The 13,035-nt window shown below is 32.1% G+C and overlaps 2 protein-coding genes across 2 annotated transcripts in view; one reads left to right on the forward strand and one right to left on the reverse strand.

Annotated features, from left to right (window-relative positions):
- LOC139496438 (uncharacterized) overlaps window positions 1-13,035 on the reverse strand; it is a 155,195-nt gene that overhangs the window by 138,191 nt on the left and 3,969 nt on the right. Inside the window, exons 2-5 of the mRNA XM_071285033.1 lie at window positions 11,212-11,490; window positions 10,042-10,271; window positions 8,581-8,875; window positions 5,698-7,654 (exon numbers count right to left, since the gene is read on the reverse strand). Coding sequence (XP_071141134.1) covers window positions 5,698-7,654; window positions 8,581-8,875; window positions 10,042-10,271; window positions 11,212-11,425 — 2,696 coding nt within the window. The 5' untranslated portion in view covers window positions 11,426-11,490. The remainder of the gene's footprint in view (window positions 1-5,697; window positions 7,655-8,580; window positions 8,876-10,041; window positions 10,272-11,211; window positions 11,491-13,035) is intronic.
- LOC139496439 (uncharacterized) overlaps window positions 1-13,035 on the forward strand; it is a 233,627-nt gene that overhangs the window by 101,816 nt on the left and 118,776 nt on the right. The window lies entirely within an intron of this gene.

Raw genomic sequence — 13,035 nt, forward strand, 5'->3', positions numbered from 1 at the left:
CTAAACTATTCTGAATTACAAAAACAACAATATTTCACTCATACCATTACAAAATAGTAACAATCAGTATATAGGTATTTACTTCATTTGATAATTACATATCTCTTTATAATTTTAAACTTTCAGACGCCATTGAATTTTTAATGATCACAATGTTTATAAATGATTGTTTGATAAATGTACAACTAATCTCATTTTACCATTTACAGTATACATATATATCATGACCTTATTGTGCTGTTCTCTGTTTGTTTACTGTCTTATTGTTATTGTATATAATGTTATTTTGCTATAGCATTATGTTTGCTACTGCAATAAAATATATCCATTCATGCATACATCAATTTTGATCACATGACAATTCTAAATACTAATTACTGTGGATTCATTAATGTTCGTGGACACCAATTTTCGTGGATGAAGGAACACACAGATGTTCGTGGACATTTTATTTGGTGGTTTTGCTTAAGTCTTCATACAAGCCTTTGGAAATGTGTCATAAGTTGAACATTCAATTTCGTGGTTCACAAGTGTTCACCTATACCTACAAAATCCACGCAAATTTGTATCTTACGAATAATAATGAGTCCACAGTAAAAGAGGGACGACAGATACCAAAGGGACAGTCAAACTCGTAAATCTAAAACAAACTGAAACAAATCTAAAACACGTGTAAACGAAAATTGTATTAATGAAAAGGAATACCGCTTCATGGAAATGGTATACATATGTAGAAAAATAACTTTACAGAAGAGTTTAGGGATTTGTCTTTTTCAATATTATAAACGTGAAGGAATTGAGTAAAACTTGAAAGTACACCTTCTAGATAATAAACTTAGGTTATATGAACAAAGCTTGGAGTTACTTGAATTAAAAAAAACTTTGAATGAATATATCAATTTATAGGTATCGACCTTTTTCGTGTCTTCTTAGAACTCCGATATTTCTATGTTTACGTCACGCTTTTGTTTGACTGCTGCCTAACATTGAGATAGCTCTATCTAATTGTGAATCTTTAGTGAACTCTAATCTTAATTAATAGGCGTATTATGTTACAAAAACCTACAAATCAGAAAAAAACTAAAACAGCAACACAATGAATGAAATAGCATACCAATCACAAAATAATAGTAGCTGATATTTGTGTACAGTGTATCTCCGTCTAACTACAAGCAGTACAATATGGAGTTTAAAGGATGAAACCCATAAAAATACAGAAACAGTTTTCTCAACTGAATGACAGTCACAGATAGGTCCACACTATTAACAACAACATGTGAGGGAAACTAGCAGATATATAAACAAAAACATGTCAAAAAAGGGGTACAGCAGTCAACTTTATGTTTTGATATAAATCACTATAAAAAAAAAGCATGTCAACAAAGAAAAACAAAAGGCACATGGGCAGACACGAACGGAATGAATACAAAAATGAACATACAACACAAAAATTCAAACAATATGACAGATACTACAGATGGGTGTAGACCAAGCATTACATAAAGTAAACGCAAGTTAACGCGGCGTGCACATACTTCGTTAGTTAACTTTTAATTTTGCGTTTACAAGTAAACGCCCGTTTACTTCATTTACGTTAACGCGGTCAAAATGGAAATGTCTAATGTCTACTCGAGTAAACGCGCGTTTACTCTGTGTCCGTTTAGTCAGTACTAAACGGCCCTTAACTTCAGATTTCACAAGTTTAATTTTACGTGCACGTAAAAGTAAACGGACGTTTACTACAGATTTCTCAATTGTATGTTTACGTGCTCTTGAAAGTAAACGCGCGTTTTCTTTTCGCTTTAACTAATTGTGTATAGAATAAAATAATCGTCGTGTGCATTTGTACATTTATTTATGTTGTTAAAATGTCAACGTACATGTGTTCTAAACTCTAGCATTCAAAAATACTTTTTATAAGAAATATAAACATTTATTAATTGTAAAAAAAATCAGTTCTAAAAACTCTTAAAAGCGGATTTTCTATTTTTTCTGTTCAAAATTTACATGTACAAATATCGACTCACTTTCATTAAATGCAATCGTCAATATGTTGATGAAAAATGGACAGATGGATATTTTGATGTACGTTATCATGTGCTATATTAAGTTAGTGTATCCCGGATACGAGGACAATCTGCGTTAACGCACGTTTACCACAAACAGTAAACGGGCGTTTACTTATTTTTTACAAAAATAGAAGACACGCCTTTTTCGCGTTAACGCAAAGTAAACGCAAAAGTAAACGCCCGTTTACTCTTTTCAAAATTAGAAGACGCGCAGTTTTCGCGTTAACGCGGAGGTAAAAGCGAAAGTTAACGCCCGTTTACTATTTATGTCTAGTAAAATTTCGGAATTAACGCAGAGTTAACGTGGCGTTTACATGAAGTGCACGCGAGTTAACGCCGCGTTAACTTTTTAGACCTGCTTACATGCAATGCTTGGTCTGCACCCAACTGTACATAACAATTATAATAAGACAAAAATGATATACATAAACATACATAATCAATATAAGAGAAAATCAAAAACTGTAAACTATGAAAAATACAGCATGGAAATTACAATTATACTACAAAAACGTTAATATGGACGATGTAACATGAATATCAACATAAAACTGAAACTGTTAAAGAGGAGGAAAAAAAACATATGCGTTCAAATCATATTAAGACGAACACTGCAAACTATGGAAAAATACCATGAAATAAAAAAAAGAACAACTTCTATAATACAAAATAAACATAACACCTAGACAAAATTTGTAAGATATTGGAGATACAATATGAAAATCATAATAATTATTTCTAATTATGTAAATAACTGACAAGACAATATGACAGCCTGAAATTAAAAATTAAACAAAAAATGTGAAACATAAAAGATAAAGCATGCAAATCAGAATAAAACAAGAATTGTAAAATAATAAAAAGATACGGCACGAAAATCAGAGTTACATAGAAACTGTCAAATAGAAGATACAGCATGCAAATCATAATACGTCAAAAATGTAAACTATAGAAGATACAGCGCTATAATCAGAATTAAAAAAACTGTAAAATTCGGAAGATACAGAATAAAAGCTTAAATTAGATAAAAACTGATCAGACTACAATGGTTTAGTAGAAAAAGTTTGTTAATTTAGATAAAAATGACAAAATTAAAAGTTATGGTAGAAATATCATTTTTACTAATGTTGTACAGCTATAATAATAACAAGTTTTTAGTCTTTCACAAAACATTTCATAGAATAATTAAATTTAACAAATGTTCACAAAACAGAAACATAAGTTTCCAGCAAATAATACTTACAGTGGTATAGTTATATTTATTGGTGTCTTCATACTGGTTGTATTACGCACCAACTATGTCTCTTTTGTTTATGATGAAAAACACAGAAAAATAGTATTAGGTGAAGCTTTGGGGTATGTGTCTTCTATACATGGTTTCATTAGAAACGCATGTAATTAATAACAGCATATAATAAACAGAAACAGCAGTATTGTGTTTGGATACATAGCATTAGATATCAAATAAAGACAGAAATAATGGAATCAAAATCAGTAGATATCTAACAAAAAGAGGCGGAAGTTATATGATATGATTAACAGTATATATCAAACAGGAACAGAAGTAATGGAATGAATAAAAGTATATATCATACACAAACAGAAGTTATGGGATGAATAGCAGTAAATATAAAACAGAGGCAGAAGTAATGAGATGAATAACAGTAGATATCAAAGACAGACAGAAGTAATGAGATGAAAAGCAGTAGATATCAGACAGAGACAAAAGTAATGGGATGAATAACAGTATATATTAAACACAGACAGAAGTAATGGGATGCATAGCAGTAGCTATCAAACAGAGACAAAACTGATGGGATGAATAGCAGTATATATTAAACACAGACAGAAGTAATGGGATGCATAGCAGTAGATATCAAACAGAGGCAGAAGTAATTGGATGAATAACAGTAGATATAAAACAGAGACATAAGTAATGGGATGAATAACAGTAGATATCAGACAGAGACAGAAGTAATGTGATAAATAGCAGTAGATATCAAACAAAGACATAAGTAATGGAATAAATAGTAGTAGATATAAAACAGAGACAGAAGTAATGGGATGAATACCAGTAGATATCAAACAGAGACAGAAATAATGGGATGAATAGGAGTAGATATCAAATAGAGACAGAAGTAATGATATGAATAGCACTAGATATCAAACAGAGACAGAATTAATGGGATATATAACAGTAGATATCAAACAGAAGCAAAAGTAATGGGATGAAAAACAGAAGCTATCAAACAGGGACAGAAGTAATGGAACGATTAGCAGTAGATATCAAATAGAAGCAGAAGTAAAGGGATGAATTGCAGAAGATATCAAACAAAGATATAATTAATGAGATGAATTACAGTAGAAATCAAACAGAGACAGACGTAATGGGATGAATAGATGTAGATATCAACTTAAGGCAAAAGTAATAAAATGAATAGCACTAGATATCAAATAGAGACAGAAGTGATAAAAAAGGCAAAAGTAATGGGATGAACATAAGTAGATATCAAACAGACGCAGAAATAATGTCTTGAATAGCAGTAGATATCAAACAGAGGGAGAACAAATGTATTGAATAGTAGTAGATAACAAACAGAGGCAGAAATAATTGGAACGAACCTCAATAGATAACAAACATGATGAACGAGATGAATAGCAGTAGATATTAAACACATGCAGAAGTAACGAGATGAATAGCAGTAAATAGCAAAAACATGGACAGGAGTGAAGTGAATAATATCAGTAGAGTTTCAACAATGACCAATATAATTAAATGAAAAGTGGCAGCTGTCAAACAGATACAGAAGTTAAATGAGGAATAACAGTAGATTTCAAAGAAAGGTCGAACTAATATGATTTTTATCTGGAGATGTAAGACAGAAACATAAGCATGTGAACGAATAGTGGTGAATAACTAACAAAATACCAAACAACACGATCATTCAAAAACACTTATCCACTGACCAAGAAGACGAATTAAACAGCAAGTTGATCCGCCATCTTCTTGTATTCTGTTAAAATGAATACTATAGATGTATGTCCATTATATTTTGTAATGTCTAAAGGGGATTTTCCATCTTGTCTAGATATCTGTGAGTCTGCTCCTTTATCTAACAATAGATGTACAATATCCTCATGTCCTACTTCACATGCATAAAATAATGATGTTGTTCCATCTTCTTTTTTCTGGTTGATGTCAGCATTGTGGTCCAGAAGGCAATTGACTACAACTTTTCTACCCATAAAACAAGCGATGTGTAATGGAGAGGAACCCGCCACTACATCAAAGGCATAATTCACTGACTTCTGGCTGACATATTCTCTTACACGTGATGATGTATTCTTTGCAAGGGTATCAAATATGTTTTGTTTTAATTCTCCTAAAGTACCAGTTGGATAATTTTTCATCATATCTACTATATACTGTTTACTATAGATACAGATACTAAAGTCAGCATTATTCTCTAAGAGTAGCTGTGTTAACTCTATGTTTCCATTACATGCACTGAAATATAAAGCACTACCTCCAGCCCATGTCTGGGCATTAATGTTTGGTTTATGTTTCATTAATGGCTGGTCAAGACTCGGACTGTTACTGATACTGATGTTATTATTGACATATGACGTACTAAGTGATGTATTGTCACATGGAACAGGATTCCTCTCTAGTAGTAATCTAACTATGTCAGTATGTCCACACATACTTGCCTGTAACAGAGGACTGTAGCCATCATTGTTACATAGATTAACATCAGGATTCTTCTCTAACAGTAACTTTACTATATCAGTATGTCCGTTTTGACTAGCCTGTAACAGAGGACTACAGCCATTCTTGTTACATAGATTAACATCAGGATTCCTCTCTAACAGTAATCTAACTATGTCAGTATGTCCGTTTTGACTTGCCTTTAACAGAGGACTCAAGCCATCCTTGTTACATAGATTAACATCATAATTCTTGTCTAACAGTAACTTTACTATATCAGTATGTCCGTTTTGACTAGCCTGTAACAGAGGACTACAGCCATTATTATTACATAAATTAACATCAGGATTTCTCTCTAACAGTAACTTTACTATATCAGTATGTCCGTTTTGACTTGCCTGTAACAGAGAACGCAAGCCATCCTTGTTACATAGATTAACATCAGAATTCTTCTCTAACAGTAATTTTACTATATCAGTATGTCCTTGCTGACTTGCCATGAACAGTCCACTTTCCCCATCATCTCTACACTGATCCACATTCACATCATTACGTAACAACCACTCTACCATATCAGTATAACCATTATAACAACTCATTACCAATGGAGTATTACCTGATCCACAATTCTCCTTTGGTACCACTGTATCCTTGGTAATGGCTAATATTACTTGTTGTGGTCTATCTAGTTGTTGCAAGTATTGTATTAATTGTTGTCTGAATGATGACACTTTCATATTATTGTTACTGAACACAACTGCAACCTTTTCTGCTGACCATTCCTTGATAAACCTTTCTAAATATGATTCTAAATGAACATCTAATATTTCAATTATAAAATCTATGTTACTGTTCTCGTCATCTGGTGATGTCTGCCAAATAAAACGTTCGTGTACTAACTCACTATCACCATGTTCTATTAAACATTCTATCATTTTCTTACCAAAGTAATAGGCAAGGATGTCAAACAATTTATCATGTATTGTTCTGTAAATACCATCCTGTTTAGAGACAAATGTACCAACTAGAGTGTCAAGTTCTGTCTTTAGTTTTGCCTTTGGAATGCTGTTGATACCACAAGCCTCACATACGTCTTTTATTATTTGTGTTTGCTCAATTGTAATTCTGCCCTGGAACCATTTCTCTCTCAGCTGATTGTTAAAAATAACTAATAACGCTAGACTGCTTTTTTTATATTTCCCATCATCACCTTGCCTATTTAAACTGTCTATTTCATTTTCATAGACAATATATGGATTTTCGAAAAATGTGTTCACATCTCCATGTTTTTCCTCATTATATAAGGAGCACAAAAGTGGAAAGAAATCACTATGTTGTGACAATTTATCAATATCGACCAAGCTTGAACCAATATATTTTTTGGCTATAATATTTTTTTCGACAGATGTCAGACATAACTTGTCGGATATCAAGTTACATTCACAGGATTGAAAAGGTTCTAAAATATTAAACTTATCATCTTTATAGACTTGTAACCTACATGATACAATAATCTTACAACATTTGTCTGCTATAATTGTTTCAATCACTGGTAAATGTTGTGTCCAGTTCTCTATCTGTTGTTGGTTCACAGTGAAATTTCCACAAATGTCATCTACAATGAAAACTGTCTGTTCACCAGGTTGATAATAATTTCTGATATCAACCGGTTGTCTCACGGGTACTATTTTGTATCCTGCTTTCTGTAAAACTAGTGCTGTGTGTCTTGCAATAAATGATTTTCCAGCTCCTGAAGGGGCAGTTAAAGTCACACAACTTTTTTCCTCTAACTTTTTCATGACATAAGCACTAGCTCTCGTAGACACAAACATTTTATCCGTCTTTTCCCAGTATTCTATTTGTCTTTTAAATTGATCTGAAAAAATAATAGCATAACTGATTAGTCTTATGTAGACGAAACGCGTGTCTGGCGTATTAAAAAAAAATTCTATTTCCTTTGTTTACTATTCACACCTCTGGGTCGATGCCACTGCTCGTGGACATTTCGTACCCGTAGGTATCACCAGCCGAGTAGTCAGCACTTCGGTGTTGACATGAATATCAATTATATTGTTATTTTTTATAAATTTCTTGTTACACAACGTTAAATTTTTCGAAAAACTAAGGGTTTTCTTATCCCAGGAATAGATTACCTAAGCCGTATTTGGCACAACTTTTTTAAAAATTTGGATCTTCAATGCTCTTCAACTTTGTACTTGTTTGGCGTTACAACTTTTTTGATATGAGCGTCACTGATGAGTCTTATGTAGACGAAACACGCGTCTGGCGTATACAATTATAATCCTGGTACCTTTGGTGACTAATTATTGAAACTTTAGATTTAAGATTATATGATTTATACATTTTATTCAAAACAGACAAAAAATAGTAGATTATTCATAAATGTGTCACATTTTGTTATATCATGATAACTTCTACCTTACTAAACAGCATCCGTTTAACTTATTATTGAAGGCTAGATAGTGTCATGTAATTGTTTATGTACTTGTCCTTTTTTGGGTCAATGTCGCGTATTATCATACTATTTTTATCATATGTATTGAAAATATCCCCTGAAAAAGACAATAATGACCAAAAAAATTAGCATTTAATTCACATTCTCTTCACATACTGAACTTTGACAGAGACTGTTTATGTCATAAATTTGTTTTGAAACATGTTCAACAGATCATCTTAGGAAAGAAGCATTGAAAACTATATAAGAATTTAAGAAATTAAAAAATCATTTACCTTCAAGTTATATTCAATCATATTTTTTATTTGTCAAAAAGCATACAATACCTTTAATGTTTGATGGTATTGGGTCTTTTAAACTTTCTCTGACTTCTATGTGTTCAGCCTGTAAAGTATTTTGGGACGTCTTTAATGTAATGTAGGAAGATTGTAACTCTCTAAGATTTTCTGTCACTTTTGTGTGTTCGGTTCCCAAAATGTCTATTGTTTTTCTCAGTTCTTTCATCTCTTTGAGTGATTGTTTGATTTCCAATACAATTTCATGATTCGACTGATCTAATATTTTTTCCTTCAACTCTTTACACTCTTGATACATTGTTTCACCTCCCAATCGTCCAACAGCCTGGAAATTAAATCATTTATTGAATAAACCAATGTATAATATTTTGAACTATTTATTAATAAACATGTGTTGTTCTATCATGCCTACGAACGTTTATCACGATAACCAATTCCAATACATCTAAGTTTTGCTTATAAATAAAAATGGCTAGTCATCTGCGTTGTGTAAAAAGTGAATCACACTAATACTGAACTCAGAGGAAAATTTAAAACAGAAAGTCACTAATTGAATGGCAAAATCAAAAGCTCAAACACATCAAACAAATGGATAAAAACTGTCATATTCCTGACTTGATTCAGACATTTTTTACTGTAGAAAATGGTGGATTTAGCATGGTGTTGAATGCTAGTTGAATCCTCACTTGTATGACAGTCGCATCACATCTAACAGGGCAATAACATTGTGTTTACAAGATAAAGTAAAATGTAAAGTAAGGGAACTGAGTTACACCATACAGTGTTCACCTGTTTTAACTTTTGTTTATGGTGTTGTAATGCAACAGACAAATCAATGAATGTTGTACCTCTACGTGGTGTATGCTCTTTTCCTTGTACTTATATTCTTTCATAGACTTTAACAACACTAAATAACCAATCTCATCAATTAAACAATGTCATCCGTTCTAGAAATTTATCCGCTATTCCTTCTATATTAAATTATCTGCGGAATTGTCATCTGTTCAGCTGTTACGTCAAACGTACAACAACGGAATTTTAATGTTACAGTTAGCAAAGAACTTGATAATTAGTTGACGGTTAGCAAGTAGCAAGTTTCTTGAAATCTCATGCAACTTCATTGATATACCACACGTTATAGTTATTGTTTAACAAATGCATAATATCAGCCTTCAATCCACTTAACTTTCATGCAATGTTAAAACAACACTTATTAATTGAAAATGTAAATGAACTTGACTATAGCGAAATATAGGATGTATGTGAATTTTTCCGATATTACAGCAACTTATAAACATAGATAAACCTTGATCTGCTGATCGTGTTTAAGTACGTCAGATTTGTTTTAATATTTTTTAGTTTTTTAAGTACGAGTTATAGAAATTGACAGGTAAGAGCTGAAAACTTCAAAATTGACTGTCTCCTGAAAATCTTAAGTAGGAAAATCAAATATACCTTGTCAGTTTTGATCATTGTAGCATTACAACTTACATTTGATATATCTGTCCATGCTGTATGGAAATAATTAGCGTCTATTGTATTACTATCATGATGAGCTAGTTTATTCCTATAAAATTTCATCCTGGCTAAATCAGAGCCTGGTGTTGTCTCCCCTGGTAGTGGTAGACTGTCAAATCCATTGATTGGAGAACTGATAGAGGTCAAGTTTCTGATTAAACAGACCATCAACGTCACATCGAATGTTTTGGAATCCGGAACACCTGTGACATATCAAGAGAAATATATTACCTATAGTCGTTAAGTCAGTGTAAATTTGTTATGAATATTACAATATGTAGTATAAATATCGACAGATAATATGTTATTTTAAAAGATAAAAAAAAAATGTATTAAAAACTTAATTATAAAATTGTGTATTAAAAGCTCAATTATAAAATTGTGTATTAAAAGCTACATTCATTTAAGGTACGGGTTGTTTAAATCATGATGACAAACATTTTTCCCCGGCTATTTTAAACGTGCAATGCATGTCATCTGCATGTCAAATCAAAGGTTTGGGGCTTTTACATGCGTCATTTCCCGATAAGGTAAAATACATATACAAATGCTATGTGTTCCTTTTTCGAATGTCATGATACAAAATGATACAGTTCCAGCAGTAAGGCATGGTAAGAGGACCAAAAAAAAATATTTTAACCGTTTTGCCAATAAACCAACAATTTGTCAAAATAGACAACATGATTGTACAAACTATGACATGAAAACAATATTTCTAATAGGCATAATGTGTGTTACCAATATTCGATTGGCACTGATTTTCAAATTTCTCCTAAGTATCATAAACATGCGCTAAACAGTCCCTCAAAGGAAAGACATGAGGACGGACACACAAACGAATTCACGGAGAGATTTCCCTTTGAAAAATTACTTTAAGTAAAACCTGGTATTAAGTTCCCTTTATATGATTGCAACATATAAACAAACTGTTTCCTTTGATATCTAGGCAATAGGGGAGTGATCATGATTAATCATCACATACCGTTTGTAAAAAAGTAATGTGTAATGAACGAATTGTTGAAGTCAATCTTTAACATGATTATTCAGAAATGTATTTATTTTAGCCAACAAGAACAACACAAATTTTGAATCTCATGTTTATGAAATCTAAATTCAAATGTCTTCGGTAACATAAAGACGTACCATTTCTTGGAATCAAAAGATTCCATTGAGCCTGATTAATGATTCTTTTTAATTTCAAGTCCCAAAGAGTGTTGTAGTTTGTATTCAGCGTTGATGGTAGATGCGTAGGTGGAAATTCTCTGTCAAAATAGGTACGGACTGCTCTAGGTGTCACTCCTTTCAATAACAATGCTAGGCGGACATAATTTTCTTCTTCATCAGAAAGAGGTGCCATGGTTTCAGAGACTTGGCTAATGGCCAAGAGAAACCTATATCATCAGGTTTATTATTACTGTATTTCTGAAAAATTAAAGGTGTCACTTTGCAAAAAAAAATATCTAAGAGTTTAATTATTCTAGAAAAAAACTTCAATAATCTAAAGATTGTATTATCCTTGTCTACGATTTAACGACCACAATACTGAACACATAAAGAAAGTAAATCAAGTTCAAAAATAAGACAGCAGATTCTGACTTACAAACTATTGTGACCGCATTGTTGCCATTATTTCCAAAAATGAAAATCACATAGGGGTAAAACCGATTAAGATTCACTGATATATATAAAATAACAAGAACTATCTTTAAAAAAGATATCCGACGTATTTTAATTTGAGTATTTGTTTAAACTTATCATTTCGATAACCTCCAGAAGCACAATGACTTAATGATGCAGAACCTCTTTAATAAAATCTCTATCTGAATGTAACTACATGGAATTCTTTACTAAGTCTGGTTATATTGAGGCAATGATTTATAAGAATATTATGATGACACCTAAAAATTTTATTGGTAAAAAAATCCAGTGCAAATAACAAGAAACAAATATACACTTACTATACTGTTTACATTAAACTTAATTCATAGTTAACAAAGCCAGAAATTTTTTGTAGTATAAGTAGTCTCTTTCTGTTAACATTCACCAAAACCCCGCGGAAATCTCACATGCGTAGGTGCGTTCTAAAAGTCATAGACAAACTATATAATTATCCCGAATAAACAGCTGTCATGGATGCAAAGAGCTATTGGAGAAACAAGTATTTTAATAAAAATATAAATCTTTGTAACACCTAGTTCAAATATTTACAGTTTTTCACTTGCTTTTCATCACGATATAATTTTCGAGAAGTTTTTTCAAACACAACCAAATCACCCACCATGACAGCATTTTGTTCAATCACAGAAAGGATTTTCGAGCATGCGTATTCTGTTGCCATAGTTAAGCGTCCTTAAGTTCAAAGGGCAAAAACCGAAACTATACCGACTACGTCGGAAAAATCTGAAACTGACATTATCAAGGTGCTTGATTTCTGAAATGACAACATATGACGTACGCGTGTTTTTCAACAGACTGTTGAAATTCCAATTGTGCCCCTCTTCTTGCCGACTTGCTTCTTTATTATTTTGAGGCTGACTATATACAGGAACTTCGTAGAAAGAAAGATAAGAAGTAAGCAACGTCTATTAACTTTACGTTCCGTTATATACATGATGTTCTCTCACTAAACAACACAAAAAGTGGTGACTATTTTGACCAAATATATCCCATGGAAATAGCGTTAAAGAATACTACAGATACAGCTGACTCTGTCTCATAGCTTGACTTATATCTAGAAAATAACAATGAGTGTCGGTTGAAAACAAAACTTTACGACAAAAGAAATGATTTCAGCTTCTCAATTGTGAACTTTCAATTTCTATGTAGCAACGTCGCAACATCGCCTGCATACGGATTATAGATTCAAAAGATATTCCTTGGCTTATATTTCGTATCATGAATTTCTTGATAAAAAGGTTGCTGCTCACAAGGTAGCTATCAAACCAATAGTTCTAAAAAGTGAAATTA

This window comes from Mytilus edulis, chromosome 11 (genome assembly GCF_963676685.1).
Source record: "Mytilus edulis chromosome 11, xbMytEdul2.2, whole genome shotgun sequence".
Lineage (NCBI taxonomy): Eukaryota > Metazoa > Mollusca > Bivalvia > Mytilida > Mytilidae > Mytilus > Mytilus edulis.